Here is an 18,129-nt window from a genome sequence, read left to right as displayed (position 1 = left end):
ATATATATATATATGACACCAAGGCGACGTAGGGACAACATCGTGTAAATAAAACTAAGATTCAACGTCTAAAAAAAAAGATTTTGTAAAATGAAGTTTTATTAAGCAAAAGCACATTCAGGTTGATAGGATAAGCAGTATTGCGTGTAGCGAGAGATGGCGCAGCAATCAAACAAAGACAGATGCCTCTCGTTAGACAAGGATAGATATAGATATATAACATAGAAAACAGGATTAGAAATGTTGACATTACCGACGTCGAGAAAGTTCGGCCTTCGCTATAGGATCCCCTTAAGAGTCGGCAGGAGACCCAGGCAAACTCAGGTACACTCAGGTGCACTTTATGCACTAAGTGCACGTTAAACTGCACTTTATTCCGTATTTTATTTATTATAAATTTTTAAGAGCAAAAATGCAAAATCGGGCTCTGTAGCTGACTGCATTATTATATAAAGCGTATATTAAAAAAAAATTCACGAATCTATGTAACATACTAGCTGCCCCGGCGAACTTCGTACCGCCTAACAGTAATGAATGTAGTGATAAGACACGCAAATAGTCCCTCTCTCTCCCTCTCTCTTTCTCTCTCCCTCTCTCTCCCCCTTTCCCCCTCTCTCTCCCTCCCCCCTCACTCTCTCTCTCTCTCTTTTTCCCTCTCTCCCTCTCTCCCTCTTTCTCTCTCTCTCTCTCTCCTTCTCTTTCTCTCTCTCCCCCTCCCTCTCTCCCCCTCCCTCTCTCCCTCTCTCCTCTCTTTCTCTCTCTCTCTTTCTCCCCCTCTTTTTTTCTCTCTCTTTCCCCCTCCCTCTTTCCCTCTCTCTCTCTCTCCCTCCCTCTACGTATTTTTTCTATGCATTTGGATATCTTTCTAGATTAATTTTTTTTTACGTGAATTTTTCCGATATTTTATTAGTTATTCTGCTATTCCGGAAAATTCTACCCCTATTTCATATACTTGTAGTAAAAATTTGGCCCAGCCGTTCTTGAGTTATAAGTGTTGTAACTAACCCGACTTTGTTTTATATATTAAGATTTTATGAGAAATCTTGTTATTACGAATTACGGATTCTCCTCATAAAAGATTTCTCATAAAATAAGTTACATAGATTCGTGAATTTTTTTTTAATATACTCTTTATATAATAATGCAGTCAGCTACAGAGCCCGATTTTACATTTTTGCTCTTAAAAATTTATAATAAATAAAATACGGACTCGCAGCGAGTCGCAGCTAAGCCAACCCGACAGAGGTCTCCACCATGTCTCCTGCCGATCCTTAAATAGATTGAGAGCCAATCATTATTGGCCTAGTTTACACCGATCTCTTGATACGCGTATCAAATAGTATATTTGAACTAGAGGCCTAGATAATCTAGGCCTCTAATTTGAACTGATCAGCCAATAATCAGACTTATTTACTAGTTATTTACTATTTAATACGCGTATCAAGTGATCGGTGTAAACCAGTGTATTATAACCTAGGATCGTCTTTGAAGAGGAAGGGTTATATAGACGATGAGAGGTGCGAGTGCGGCTGTGAGTACATACAAGGATTTGTCACATGTCCTCTTGAGATGTAGTAAATTCGATGAGCAGAGAATTGTTATGGACTGTGAATTGAAAGCTGCGGGCTACTTGGGTGAAATAGATATTTATCGACTCATTAAGAGCAAGAATTGGAAGATTTTACATATTATTTACAGATTTATAAAACGGCTTGATAAAGTTATCTAAAGTTAGTTCTAGTGTATTATTAGGTTTAGAATAAATTTGTGTCAACTGCCCCCGGGTTGGGCATAAGGCACCTTTCATCCCTCAGGACCGAGGGAAAACAGAGAAAACCCCCCGTGGTAAAATGGTAGAACACGCGTCTTGTGCGTCAGCTGACGCGTGCGACGTTGCCAAGCAGCGACTCAAGACGGCCGCCATGACTCTCGTATCGTGTCGAAACGTCGAAAGTTGCCGAAAGTTTGTCGAAAGTTTCGCTTTATTTATATACGGTACGGTCAATCAGTTTGGTGTCGCGTCAGTATTTTTAGAAATGTTTATTGCATCGATTAAACAGTTTTTTATTCGTTCATCTACTCGAGAAGTATGAACGTATTCCATGAATGAGCGATCTGACCCCCCCCTTTTCCTATTATCACCATGTAAAATTGGCAAAGTTTACGGAGATATATCTCCGGAACCAAGCGGTAAAAAAATTCGAAATTTTTCAGACACTCTAGGAACGTTAACCTTTCATTCAATATCATATTTTCCGGGCTATCTACATTTGACCTAAATGCAAGAACCACCTTAATGAAAAAATACTTAATTATAGTGTTTTGGAAAGCTCTCGACATAAGCTATAAGAATATGCAATAAAAAATAGGGGGTTCCATTTAAGAAACTGAAGGTGTCCTTGACCTGACCTTAATGATACCACCCAAAGTTAAATCAATGACACCATCTTATGTGCCCCTCAAAACCATGAAATTTTTGTTTAAACGTTTTTCTCTAAAATGCTTAGTTTTTGAAAGAAAAGAGGTGAACAGGTGGTCTCAGACATCCTGTATACTATCACAAGATATAGATTAATATTGTCAATATTAATTATATCGCGATAAATAATAATACTCAATGCAAATTACTTACATTATTGATAATTAATTATTACACAAGTCTATTTAAAATATTTTCTTCTGATTTTGGAATGGGATTATACGTTTTGTATAGATTTCTGGATGCTAAAAATAAATTTGATCTCCTTTATCATGTCAAAATTTTAAGAATTATAAGTTATAAAGTAGATGTAAGAAATTATAATGTATAATAAGTGTATTAGTAACAAAACATATTAAAAACGATTCTGATCTCCAAATTAATAATTATAAGGCTAAAAGACCATTATTTTGATGAAAACAGACTGAAATACAGAACGATTACACAAATTCTCAGAAAAATTTTTTTAAATCTTGGAACAAGACTGGATGTTTCGTATAACTTGTGTGACAAATCATAATTTCTTCATAATTTCACCTTCATAATTTCTAATAAATTTTCAAATATTGTTTAATAAAATTGCTTTTATTTTTCATTTTATAATATTTAGGGCCGGTTGTTCCAATCTATTGCTGCTTAGTGTTAAAGGCGTTCTCTGACATTTTTAGACATTTTAAGATCAGTTTTTATTCTTACATATACTTTTTCTAATAAACCTTATATTTTATTATTTTTTATATTCTAACATGATATATAAATTTGGAACTTTAGCACATTTTATTAAATTATTAATAAATTTTACTTATAATCACTTACAAACTTTATAACTTATGATTCTTAAAATCCTGACCTGATACATAAATGTGGAGGTCAGATTCATTTGTAACGTCCAAAAATCTAATATGCCGTTCCAAGTCAGATAAAAATATTTTTTTAGTAGACTTGTATTATTGTTATTAAAATCTATACATTGTAGGTATGTGATTAGTCAAATCAGTTATTTAAAAATAAATATTATTTGAAACTTTTGTCAAGTTTAGTATTCAAAACTTGTATAATATCAAACCCAGACAGCACTAAATAAAACGTCTTAAAGACGTCTTTAGAACGTCTTTAAGACGTTCAGCCATCATTTTGTAAGACGTCTTACTAGGTGTCTAAAAGACGTCTTATGTCCCGATTTTGGATATGTGTACTGTCTAGAAAAGCATAATTAAATTTAAAAATATGTTATGTTTCAGTCAGAAATAATAAACAAACAAATTAAAAAAAAAAAACAGAATTCATATACAGTGTTTTATGACAAAGTTATAAACTTTGAGGGATGGTAGGACTTAGTGAAAGCATTGCTTTTATTTAGCAACCTCTGTCCTCCGATGCGTCTTTAAAAAGCTACACGTTCTGGAATCCTGGTGCCTATCGGTAGGCAACCCAACTTGAGAGGCACAGATCTGGGCCAACAACACTACAAAAGATGTTCAGTGTCTACTTCATTGCACTCATTCTGGCATCACTAATTGCGACGTCGCCCCATCAGTCCCGATTAGTCCTCGGGTTGCCTATAACCGACAGGCGTCAGGATTCCAGGACGCGTAGCTCCTTAGGATGCGTCGGAGGACAGGTTGCTTAATAAAAAAACAATTAATGCTTTCACTGATTGTGAGTTCTGCCACCCTTCAAAGTTTGTAATAAGGGTCTTGAAACACTTTGTATATATATCTTTACATATTTTTATTATTAGTGCTTGTAAATTTATTCTATTTTTTTTATATAGATAAATATTAACTTATGTAAATTTTTTATGTAGATAATTATTAACTTTGAAATATCATTAATATATAAGTAAAAGTTCATAGCGGAATTAAAAGAAGTTTTTACAAAATAATACTTTAAATATTCAATAATTATGATTTAGTATAATGAAGCCATGGCTGCAGAATAATTGGATATTCTCGCTGACGCCAAAAGGCAGAGAGCAAACAAAGATTCTAAAGATAATACACGGATTTACTGAACAAGTACGTAAAAGTGCTACTTAATATTGTATCTTATCTATTTTGAATGATGACAATATATATATTATAGATTCCAATAAGATTTAATTTTTTGGTAAAAACATTATGACAAATTGATAAACGCTGATAACATATATGTTAATTATATTCATGCAAATAAATAAAGGAAGAATTAATATTGTATTTATGTAGATTATTGCCGAAAGAAAACTTTATCATGAACGCACCAATGATCGATACTTGAAAACCTTTGATGACACATCGATAGAGGCAGATGAAGCAGAAACGATTGGAAGTACGTAATGTAAACAGAAGCTGTATTTTAAAAATTTGGTCGGTGTATAATTATTTTTTATAATTTATTAATATATTTTTATATTCTAAATATACTCATCAATGTTACATATATGATGCAATCATAAAAAAAGAATTAGGCTATTAAATTGATACTAACACACATCTATATATTTTGATTTAGTACGAAGAAAACGACTTGCAATGTTAGATTTTTTAATAGTTGCATCTCGAGAGGGTCTTATGACTGATTTAGATATCAGGGAGGAAGTCGATACTTTTACGTTTTCGGTATATATTTTGTATTTCTTTTTTACATTTTATACATTTTATATATTTATATATATATATATACATTCATTTCAATGGCGCAACAGACCGAGTCAGCCCTAGGCCTCCCCCAAAGTCATGTGCTTGTGGTGCGCACATAGGTTGTACACAAGCACGTGGGACCTACAATTTAATGCCGAATCCGAACGGCAAGAGGTAGAGGGGGTTTCGAGGCAAGGGATACTCCTGACGGGTGCCATTCAGTATCCAGCCGAAAGGATGGAGTAGATTGGGTCAAACTGAAGAGGAAAGTCATGTACCATTTTGCAAAATTCGCAATACTATTACTGAGAAATTAATTAAAAAAGATCGGCCAATCTACTCCTGCAGTAGAAGCGCGCGGCGAGAAGAGACGTCCCATTTCTAAATATTTGCGAATTTTGCAAAATGTTACATGACTTTTATCTTCAGTTTGACCCAATCTACTGCATCCTTTCGGCTGGATACTTTTATTTCGAACATCCTGTATATATAGATTTGATTTATCGATATATACACAATTATGTGATTATAGGGTCACGATACTATAACGATGGGCATATGCTATTTACTGGCACTATTAGCTGAACATAAGGATATTCAGGTATTTATCACACAATAAGTACCTACGCTCTTAGAAGAAAAAATTAATTAATTTCGATAACTATTCAAATGATAAAAATATCAAAATGTTTTAAAAATATTATTATTTCATGTTTTATGTTTGTTATGGTCAAAGGGCGGAGCGCGGTCATTCCTCAATTTGACTGGTCGATGCTGAGGATTGACCAAGCGTCTTGGTCAATTCTCAAAACATTTTTGAGTTTCGGCTTTTGACTAAGGCGTTTTTTGTCTATTTTAAGAGTGACTAGCATGGCTGGTCAAAGGAAGAAACTAAGAAAAATACTTTGGACCTTGCCTAGTCAATCCTAGGTGTGCCTTTATTCGATGTTTAATTTAAAAAAAAAGCCTACATGTGGCACCTCGTTTCGCGTGGAAAATATGTATGCGTGGAGGCAGTAATTGGACACATGCTGTAATTTAATCTTCAAATTAAAAATTACTCCCCCCTCCCAAACGCACGCACGCGGTCCGATTCACGCTCACAGCGTTGTAAAGAGCGATGCTTTCAGTGCTGTGAACGTGAATCAGACCGCAGCGGGCAGCCTTAGCATGTACTTTAAGTTGTAAATTAAGCTAGGTCCACGCTACCTACCGGCGGAGGTGGATGTGGGAGGGGAGCCGAAGGCCTCCCCTTGCACCCCCCTTCCCGTGTGTGTGTGTGTGTGTGTGTGTGGTAATTTTTAATTTGAAGATTAAATTACAGCATATGTCCAATGTCTACACTTTATGAAGTGCTACATTACCGCATGTGGCTGCAACATATAGATCCTACACGTCAAGTAAATGTAGCCGTCAACTTTAAATGTTATTATCTCGCTTCGCGGGGCAGAGCGACACTTTTTTCTGCCAGATGTGATCGCTTTGTGCAAAAACGCGTCGATTAAGCCTAAGTTCAACCGGGATTTGACTATCCATAAATTTGACTACCTCATTGCAATCACACCTAGGATTGACTAGTCAAAAGTCAAACTTGATTATTTTAGTTTCTATAATCTTTGACCAGTCAAACTGAGGAGTGACCGCGCTCCGTTCTTTGACCATAACATTTATATACGCAAACAAATTAAGATATAGCTTTAAAATAATTATTGGAAGTTCTCAGATTTTGTTTATGCATAAAAAACATCAAAGTAATATAAAATACACATTTTTTATTATATTAATATTGATGATACAGGATCGTGTTAGGAACGAAGTCGATACTGCTTTGCAAAAAAATAAGGAGAAATTTACTATGAAATTATTGCAAGATCTACCTTATTTAGACAGATGTATAAAGGAAGCATTGCGCTTGTATCCCAGCATGTCTGTAATATCACGAATTCTTGCGGAAGACGTAAAATTACGTACGCATCTAATTCATCTTTTGTTTGTATTTTTAAATTTATCACGCAACATGTCATCAAATACAAAGGCTAGATATGTATAAAATGCAATATTCTTATTTCAAAGATTCCGAGAGATTGTTATATAATTAACTATTTAATTTCTATATTTTATATAATTTATTTATATAAGTTTGAAAATTAATTATATATATATATATATATATATATATATATGGGGTATTCTCCGTGAAATCAGACACCCCCTTTGTCCAAAAATTGGGGTCACCTAAAAAATTCTTTCGGGGCTCATTTTATAGCTACACATATGTAGTTTTAGTTGAGCAGTGGTCTTTTAAAAAATTAACATGCCGGACCTTAATATGGTGGCCGAAGTCTGCGGGTAACGAGGTACGACAGATGAAATCGTTACTTGGAAGTTATAGACTGTCATAGAAAAATGTGTTAATGTGTTTATTTAGTAGTTAGCATTAAATCCATACAAAAAATAAATTTTTAATTTGTCCAAAACCAATATGGCGGCCAAATTATCCGTGAAATGCTAAAAAATAACTATTTCGTTCTTTAAAACGTACAAACTGCGTTCAATTTTCATGAAAATTTATATCATGATACATTTTAAGTTGTTGATCATAAATTAACAATTGGGACGTCGTATTTGAATATAACGAAATTCAATATGGCGGCTGTATATTCGAAAAATGCTAAAAAATAATGACGTCGATATTCAAATCATACAGACTCGTTCTAATTATTATTAATTTGAGTGTTACGGTATTTTTTAATTGCTTTTTTAATTTACTTTTTCAAATTTTTATAAATTTTTATTATTTTTTTATTTTTGACTATGATTTCGTTATTGCGGTAAAACTAAAAATTTATTTTTTTCATGGATTCAATGCTAACTACTAAATAAACACATTAACACATTTTTCTATGACAGTCTATAACTTCCAAGTAACGATTTCATCTGTCGTACCTCGTTACCCGCAGACTTCGGCCACCATATTAAGGTCCGCCACGTTGATTTTTCAAAAAGCCACAGATCAATTAAAACTACATATGTGTAGCTATAAAATGAGCCCCGAAAGAATTTTTTAGGTGACCCCAATTTTTGGACAGGGGGGGTGTCTGATTTCACGGAGAATGCCGTTATATATATATATATATATAATTAAACTATAACATAACATACAATGTTTTTAGAATATGTATTTAGCAAATTTAAGTAATTTTACATAATGTTTTCTATATGCACGTATTCTATGTTGTATTACATAGATATTATATTTAGAAAATTTTAATGAAACTCTTGATTATTATGTATAATGTGCATCTCTTTTATAATATGTATTTTAGAATCATATTTAGTACCTGCTGGAACATTCGTGTTTCTTAATATTTACGGAGTCCACAGAGATCCCAATTTTTGGCCAAATCCAGAGGTATTTGATCCAAACAGATTTTTGCCTGAGAAAATCTTAAATCGTCATCCTTACTCGTATTTACCATTCAGTGCTGGACCACGTAATTGCATCGGTAAGCTGTATTTTCTCATACCCTTTTATGGACAGATTGCAATACGTATCAAATTACAGGCCAACAATTTGCTATGCTGGAAATGAAGGCAATGATAGCTCCTCTGATACATAATTTCTGTTTGGAGCCCGTTGATTATTTAAAGAATCTACGGATAGAAATGAATATAACACTTTGCCCTGCTCATCCACTTCGTGTAAGATTTGTCCCGGTCTGCAAAATTGATGCAAGCATTTAAAGCAAATACAGATTCAATGATCATCGTAAAAGACAAACATCATCAAAATCAGAAAAATACTATATGCTTATTATATATGTATATAAGTAGCGCTCAAAAGTCATTTGACATAATCAATTTTCATGCGTTAGTTTGTAAACAAGATTATTAACATTGTAAACAGTGCTCATCAGTTATTCGTTATTCTTCGTATATAATACGGACGTATCTTTCGTTATAACCCGAAAATATCTTCAGATTTTTATTAAAAAGACTTTTTATTTAAAAGTAATATTTATTCGATAGTTCAAAAGTCTTTTGATACGATTGGTTATTGCAGATAATCAATTATTGAACAAGTATTGTTTGTGCTCTGACCCAAAGGCCTCTCGTCTATGTGAAGTTGTGTGAAAGACTGAGTGAAATGATCATAGACCTAGGATAAGATAGACGGAGCGTAAGCCTGCGGGGTAGGTGATAGCGCGGGAGGGGAAATAGACCCAAATTTCGGCAAAGTTCGGTTAGACTCGGAAACATTCGAACGCTCGACCGACTCGACAGCACACGGATGTGCCTTCGCGCTTTGGTGTGCGTTGGCAGCATGTGGAGGGGATGCGCTGGCATGCGCTGTTTGTTCGATTACACATTTGACAGTGTCAAATTGACACATTTCTCCGGACGGTGGATACCATAACCTAGGCTTTGTTCGGGGAGCGCGCTATCAGCGCTATTTGGTTATTCTATCCTTGTTGTACATCTGATGAGCGATAAAGATAGAACGATGCAATAGCGTTAATAGCGCGCTCCCCGAACGCAGCCCTAGAATACAGAAGCGTATCATGGAAATGAAGTGCTTAATTGGTATTTAGTGTACAGATTTCGTCGCTCGTCGGTCGCGGCGTCGTCGAGTTGCGGAGGATGCGCGGCGCGCGGTGAGAATCCGCGAGGGAATATCGCCGGACGGGGATCTCCGAGATTGTTTACATTCTTCCGCAAGCGTTGCTCCTACGGCGGGATTGACCGCCATCACCGCCATATAGGGAATCACCTTGCCCATCTTCCGCGTGCCTTTTTTCCCCTCGAGCAATAGGTTCGAGGGATTCGAGTGGCTTAACCACGGTCGTATACACACCGTGGGCTTAACGTTGCGCTGAACGACGAGAGAGGTGCTCTGGACCATCTGGAAAGGTACCGAAGGAAAGAAAGTTTGCTGCTGCTGCTGTTGCTGTTGTTGGCACCGTTGGTGTCGAGACATCGCGCGAGCGTGCCCTCCGGAAGAATCTCGGGTACCCCCGGGAGCTCCTCGAGCGACTAGAAAATCCTGAGATGCCTCGCGAACGCCCACGGGAATATCCTGCGAGTACTTAATTTGAATGCGGGCTCGAAATCGCGACTTTATTTCCACGGAGGAAAGCGCGCCTGAGGCGTCGAAGATGTGACGCGCATCGCATTTTTGTAATTACGGTAAATACTTATGCAGAATTTGCATATTTATTTTTTATTTGCAGAATTTGACGTTTGCGATCGTCATATGCGACAACTTCAATTCACGCGCGCGTAACGTGGTCCGAACGTCCCCGAGTCTAACCGAACTTTGCCGAGACTTGGGTCTATTTCCCCTCCCGCGCTATCCTTACCCCCCTTGTCCATAGTAGCAGTTTACGCTCCGTCTATCTTATCCTAGGTCTATGGAAATGATAGAAATGTTTTTGGATCTCATGTTTTTGTCCTGACTGTATTGGAAAGTTCGCTAAGTATATCGAAATGCGATTAATTCATCCAATAGTTCCGTGTCGTTGTTAAGATTTGATTCCATCCTTGATGTGTATTATTTGTAATTTTATTTGGCGAGGCTTATTCATCTTGGAACTCGGAACTTTTACGATGGATGACGATGGATTAAAAGGGAGGAAGGGTAGGAGGGAGGGAGAGAGGGAGGGAGAGAGGGAGGGAGAGAGAGAGGGAGAGAGTCTTACAATCAGTTTACCGTTGTTCACGGTGGTTACCAGAGTAAGATCTAAATACAGATAATCCTCGAACAACACGGTACTTGAATTGCATGAAATCTCGAAGCACGGTAAAAAAAATTTTTTTGTTTTTGTTATATCTGATTAATGTATTTTTGATAAAATTAAAAATATGTGCTAAAGTTACGTTGTTTTTTACAAGTCATTTTAAATAATTCCTTAAAACCAAATGCTCAATTTTATATATGGAAGTCTTGAACTGCACATTGCAGTTTTCAATAACGCGGAATTAATCGTGTTAGTTGAGAATTACCTATAAACGCGGCGCACGCACGCACACATGCACGTGCGTACACGCACACGCACGCGCACACGCATACGCAATCCGCACACGCTCACACATATATCCGCCCACGCACACGCACCCGCACATGCACACGCACATACAGGAGCGCGCGCGCACTTTATCTATATTGCAAACAATTATGTATCACATAAAATCATCTAAAAAGAAAAGACAGTTTCTTTTAGAGCATTGAACAATTCAACTCATTCATTCAACAACTATATATAAAAGAAAAATTAAACATTACGACATTGTAAGATATCGACGGCGCGAATACTCGCGCCTGCAGCTCCGAATGATCGCCGCGTGAGTTAGCGGCGCTGCCGATACGTCGCGATTGCGAAAGCCCACGATTGGCTGATGAGATTCTACGAGATGACCATATATGGTCATAAAGCGGATGACGATATGACCATATATGGACATAAAACGGGCATCGGTCGCGAACTTGTACGAACATGTTCAACCAAGAGAAGGCGAGTTCGGATGAAGCGAAACAGTTAGTTGAAAAAAGTCGCTCGAAGGGATCGGTCGTGCTCGTGCTTTCCATTACGTTCCGGCGTACCATTTGTAATAAGGAATCCGAGCAATGGATCATATCGAATAAAGTTATTCGTTCCTACCGTTAAACCCTGGCTAATGTATTTATTACATATATCCTGACTCCTCCCGTTCGATACCTCGGGACTTCAAAAATAACTTTACAGTTTTATCAGAAGTGGGATCTGACCGTGTAGCCATTTTACGCTCGTGTCGTATACGCGAGATTTGGTACCGCCGCGGTATCCCGTTTTCTTCTGCCCTTATTAACTTTTCTGTTGTGGAAATACGAGGGGTCTGTAAAACAATACCCTCGATTCCATGTCGTAACAGTGATTAGTGTGCGCGAAGAAAACGACGCACGCTGAGGGGTCTGTGAAACAATACCCTCGATCATTGTATGCGCGAAGAAAACGACGCACGCTGAGGGGTCTGTGAAACAATACCCTCGATTTCATAAGTGCGCGCGAAGAGAACGACGTACGTGAACATAGCGGAGAGTGTGCGCCCGCGCGCCTATCACGTTCCGAAAGTGCGCGACCGCGTGTTCGAGGCAAAAAATGGACACGTTGAATATACGTGCGCGCTTAGAATCGCTCACATTGCTCGAGCTTCAAAAGGAAGCCCAGTCATACGGGATCATGGCGCTGGAAAATCGCGATCAATGCATACAGGCGATTGCATCTCACCTCGAGAGGACCGGCCCCATAAATGATTTCGTCAACGATGGGCGGACAACACAAGAAAAGTCCGCACATTCCGGACGTTCCGTCCACACGACGCAGACAGCTCAATCAGAAGCGTCGAATATTCCGGCGGATTCTTTTGACATGGCTCAGATCGGCAAGGTAATAGCGGAACAGGAGCGACAGAACCGTGAATTATCGGAGCAGCTAAGACAGAGCAGTGAAATCATTCAAAGAATGTCCGCCATGATAAACGTGAACCAGAGGTCCGGCGTTCAAGGAGCATCCACGGCAACGTCAGGACATTCCAGTCGAACGTTTGTATCTACCGTGCCTCCCGCACAGGCAGTCAATCTCTTGGCGTCCCAGCTACCAAATTTCGGAGGCTCAGAGGACGAGAATGTCAATGTGTGGATAGAGAAAGTGGAGAACGTCGCTCGGATACACGGAGTGACGCACGAAGTGGCGCTTTTAGCCGCCACAAGTAAACTGACCAATAACGCGCAGCGATGGCTCACCCAGAATACAGGCACTGTTAATAGCTCCTGGATAATGTTCAAGCAGATGATTACACGAAGATTCAAAAGAAGAACATTGATGTACGTCGCCATGAGAAAAATAGAAGCACGAATATGGAACTTCGCCAAAGAGTCATTCATGGATTATGCGATGGACAAGTTGGACCTTATGCAAAATGTCTCGATACCTGAAGTCGATAAAGTTCAATTATTGATAGATGGAATTACGAATAATGCGCTGAGAGGAACAGCAACAGCGCTGGATACCGAAGACGTCGACGAATTCCTGGATCAGATGCATCGCATCACATCATCATTCGCGGTGAAGAAAAATGTCTCGATCAAGCCGCAAACTGGAAAAGACTTTTCTGCAAAGAAGGGAAGTCAATCGAAAGTGTTGGTGCCTCAGAATTCTTCTCCCAATCCGGTGCCAGTGTCTAAGGACAAGTTTTGCGCCTATTGCAAGGCCAAAGGCCATGTGCGTGACGAGTGTTACAAACTAAAGCGCAAGGAGCAGTTACCGGCGACAGCGCCGGCTGTCTCTTCTACAACGGTGTCGGCCGTGGATGTGGATTACGCGACGACTTCGCCGGAAGCCGCGACACCATCATCGGAGACGACCACGGTGGCCTGTGTCGCTGAGAAGGAACGGAAACTCGAACTAAATAACTTCCGGATCAAGGTTACATCTTTAAATAATATTAAGTCCGAACTGATAGCTCTTGTTGATTCGGGAAGCCCGATATCCTTCATTCGTCCGTCTATTTACGAGAAATATTTCGGTTCGTCTGTTAACGAAAAAAATTGTTTTCATTCGTACAAAGCGTTAAATGATTCGCCTATTCGAATAACGGGTACAGTCTCGTCAGATATAATCTTATCTCCGTTACCGGATTTTTCAGCTTCGATTGATTTGAAAGTTTTGCAAAATGATTCTCTGTCAATGGATTTGATAATCGGTATGGATTTTATTAATGAGCATAAATTAAAAATTGTATATAATCCATCAACCGATAGTCCGGAGAATAGATTACAGTTATTTAACGAGATTGCGTTTGCGGGTGCGATTACTGAATCATCTGAAAGTTTTGACGAAAAGTTATCGTTTATCGAAACCGATTTTGATAATAATGTCAAGAAACGTTTAATTTTTGTATTCAAGGAAGTTGAATTAACGGAGGTAACCCCTCCCGGAGAAAAATATTTGGTAAGAGTACCACTCAAGGATGATTCAATATACGCATACGCGCCTCGACGCGTTTCGTGGAAAGAAAGAGAGCAAATGAGGGAAATAATAGACGATCTCTTGCGAAGAGGTAAAATTAAGCCCAGTTCTTCCCCGTATTGCGCGAGAACGGTTTTAGTTCGAAAAAAGAACGGCAAAATGCGGTTATGCGTAGATTTCAGACCGTTAAATTGTCGCGTACATCGGCAGAAATGTCCTTTCCCTGTTATTGAAAATTGTTTGGTCGATGTCGGAAATAAGACTGTTTACACTTTAATAGATCTGAAGGATGGATACCACCAAGTTGAAGTCCATCCGGAAGATACAAAATATTTTTCGTTTGCCACTTATGATGGCCAGTATGAATATGTCTATCTGCCTTTCGGATACGGTGAATCAGGAGCAGAGTTTTATAAACGTTTAAAAAATCTTCCTGATTTAGCCGAATTGATACGAACACGTCAAATCATATTGTATATGGACGATATTCTAATAGCTACCGATACTGTAGAAGAAAATTTGGAAATAATTAAACGAGTACTTCTTGAACTCAAGAAATACCAGTTTGAAGTAAATCTCGAAAAAAGTCAATTTTTAAGATTAAAAATCGAATTTTTAGGTTATATGGTGTCGGCAAATGGTATCACTATCAGTGAAAGGCACACAGACGTCATTCAGAAATTTCCTATACCGAAAAAGGTAGTGGACATACAACGATTTTTGGGTTTAACCAATTATTTCCGTAGATTCATTCAGAATTATGCCACCAAGGCAAAACCTTTGACTAATTTGCTTCGAAAATCGAGTAAATTCATCTTTAATGATGATTGTAAAAAGGCTTTCGAAACATTGAAAAAAGATTTGATCTCTTACCCGGTATTAAGACTTTACAATTCAGAAGCTGAGACCCAGCTACATACTGACGCTAGTCATATCGCGATAGCTGCTATTCTATTGCAAAAACAAAATGATGGTGTTTTCGCTCCTGTAGCTTATTTCAGTCAAGCAACGAACAAGGCCGAAGCCAACTATCATAGTTTCGAGCTTGAAATGTTAGCCATAGTAAAGTCGATCGAACGATTTCACATTTATCTCTATGGAATAAAGTTCACCATAATTACGGATTGTCAAGCTTTGGTCTACGCCGTGAATAAAGCGCATTTAAACCCGAGAATCGCTCGATGGACACTTCGTATACAAGATTACGATTTCAAGTTAATTCATCGCGCAGGCGAAAAAATGGCGCATGTTGATGCACTAAGTCGAATGGTGGCATATGTCGATTCAATGCCCTTAGAAAGAGAGCTTGAGTACAAGCAATTGACAGACGCTAGATTGAAAACCATTGCGGAAGAATTAGAGTATAAAGATAACGATAAATTCGAATTAATAGAAGGATTAATATATCGAAAGGGTTCGGACAAGCCACGATTCGTTGTTCCGGATTCAATGGTCGGTAATGTAATTCGAGCGTATCACGATAGTATGGCACATTGCGGAGTGGAAAAGACGGTCCAAGGCGTAGCGACAAATTATTGGTTTCCGTCGATGCATAAAAAAGTTCGCGACTATATTGACGATTGTTTGGTTTGCCTGATGTCCAACACATCCGTCAATGTACGCGAAGGCGAATTACAGGCAACAAATACTCCTACGGTACCTTTTCAATTGCTACATACCGATCATTATGGCCCTATGATAGAATCGGTTGGCGGATATAAACATATCCTTTTGATAGTCGACGCGTATACGCGGTACACCTGGTTGTTCCCCGTAAAAACAACCAATTCGAAAGAGGCGATTAAACATTTTGAAAATTTATTTTGCATGTTCGGTAACCCGAGCGAAATTGTTTCGGATAGAGGAACTGCCTTTACCTCGCATGAATTTTCCGAATTCTTAAATTCGAAAAGAATTAAACATCGTAAAGTAGCGGTGGCGGCCCCTTGGGCAAATGGTTTAGTGGAGAGGGTGAATAGATTCCTAAAGTCGTCCTTAAGAAAGATTGTAGAGGATCCTCGCAAATGGAAAGAATGCCTGAGCGCTATTCAATACGTGATAAACAATACTCATCATTCCTCTTTGAAAAATTCTCCCTCAAAACTACTCCTTGGTTACGACCAGCGTAGTCACGTGGATGCGAAACTAGTAGATTGTTTAAATCGAATAGCGAAAGTTGATTTTAATTTCGAGTCCTACCGAGAATCGATTCGCGAGGCGGCTATGGACTCTACTGAGTGCATAAAGAGTTATAATAAAATGTATTACGACAAGCGGCATAAAAAACCCACTAAGTATAATATTGGCGATTTGGTTATGATTCGAGATACGGTTGTCAAACCCGGGGAAGATAAAAAGTTGAAATCTTCGTATAAAGGTCCCTACCGAATTGCGAAAGTGTTAAACAAAAATCGGTATGTTGTCGAAAGCGTTCCCGGTTTTGACGTTACCTCTCGTATATATAATTCTATATTGTCACCAGATCGTTTAAAACCATGGATTAGGTTGGGTAATCCTGATGAATCGACGCAAGCGGAAGTCGATCCGTAAGATGCGTAAATTAAATTGCGTTAGATTAATATGGATTACATGCGAGATCCACCAGATAATAGCGACAAAGTTGTATTTTCTTACCAAAGATTTTCAAATGTAATCATTATTTTTAGTTGTATTCTATTACCAAAGATTTTCAAATGTAATCATTATTTTTAAGTTCGAAATGAGTAATATAGAATGTGGTTGTTTATGTTTAAGTTCGAATAGTATTAAATGAAGACTGTGTTCCTTATATGTGATATTAATAATAAAATGTTAAACGTATTGTAACGGTAATATTGACGAGCGTAACATACTACAATAATTAGATCACATTCGGGTCGAATGTCATTCCAGCATGGCCGAACTGTAAGATATCGACGGCGCGAATACTCGCGCCTGCAGCTCCGAATGATCGCCGCGTGAGTTAGCGGCGCTGCCGATACGTCGCGATTGCGAAAGCCCACGATTGGCTGATGAGATTCTACGAGATGACCATATATGGTCATAAAGCGGATGACGATATGACCATATATGGACATAAAACGGGCATCGGTCGCGAACCTGTACGAACATGTTCAACCAAGAGAAGGCGAGTTTGGATGAAGCGAAACAGAGAGTCGAAAAGAGTCGCTCGAAGGGATCGGTCGTGCTCGTGCTTTCCATTACGTTCCGGCGTACCATTTATAATAAGGAATCCGAGCAATGGATCATATCGAATAAAGTTATTCGTTCCTACCGTTAAACCCTGGCTAATGTATTTATTACACATATCCTGACTCCTCCCGTTCGATACCTCGGGACTTCAAAAATAACTTTACAACATATATTTTAAGGAAAACTTTTTTTGAAAACTGTTTACAGTTTAAATTCATATATTATTCTCAGAACTAACAATAAATAAAGTAATCTTTGTACGTATTTCTTACAAACCTGCTATCATAACAGATCCGAATTCATATTTGAATTACACAAGTTCACTGATAGAAACAAATAATCTAACAATAAGTGATTTGTTACCAAGCGTCACATTTCAAAGCGTCACTTTTCAACGTTCGTTGAAACATTTGATTTTTCTGAAATCTGCTTACCCCTCAATGACTGTGCCATCTCTTATTTGTACGTCGTTAGTTTGTTCAGGACTAATCTGTCTCTGCAGCTGTTGCAGCTCTCTTTCAATTTTGTCTCCAAACGACAGGAGAACTCTCTTTAGGTTGTTCTACATAGAGGTTTTAGTGCAGTGGCAGTAGGGTATTGGTTGTAAGCCGCAAGCGGTAGCGCAATTTCTTGCGGCCAGGCTCGTCTACAATGGCTTCGTAGGTCGTAGATAGGTCGTACGGCGTAGCAGATTAACCAATCAGAAAAGCCATATTGTCCTCGGAAAAGAGGTAGGAGCCAATCAAACCAAGAAGAAGAAGACCAATCAGAAATGAGAATTGAGAACGGCGGTTGTGAATTTGAAAGGCGCTGCTTTCGAGAGGACAGAGGT

The 18,129-nt window shown here is 38.3% G+C and overlaps 1 protein-coding gene across 1 annotated transcript; it reads left to right on the top strand.

The window, feature by feature from the left end:
* The first annotated feature begins 4,337 nt into the window (after positions 1-4,337).
* LOC139821684 (cytochrome P450 4C1-like) lies at positions 4,338-9,115 on the top strand. The gene is made up of 7 exons (XM_071792918.1): positions 4,338-4,497; positions 4,687-4,789; positions 4,973-5,079; positions 5,633-5,701; positions 6,899-7,067; positions 8,427-8,606; positions 8,666-9,115. Exons 1-7 carry the CDS (start codon positions 4,399-4,401, stop codon positions 8,842-8,844), a joined length of 906 nt encoding a protein of 301 aa, XP_071649019.1. The 5' UTR covers positions 4,338-4,398; the 3' UTR covers positions 8,845-9,115.
* The last annotated feature ends 9,014 nt before the right edge of the window (positions 9,116-18,129 follow it).

The sequence above is a fragment of the Temnothorax longispinosus genome, chromosome 11, assembly GCF_030848805.1.
Source record: "Temnothorax longispinosus isolate EJ_2023e chromosome 11, Tlon_JGU_v1, whole genome shotgun sequence".
Classification (NCBI taxonomy): domain Eukaryota; kingdom Metazoa; phylum Arthropoda; class Insecta; order Hymenoptera; family Formicidae; genus Temnothorax; species Temnothorax longispinosus.
This window is presented reverse-complemented; position numbering and strand designations above follow the sequence as displayed.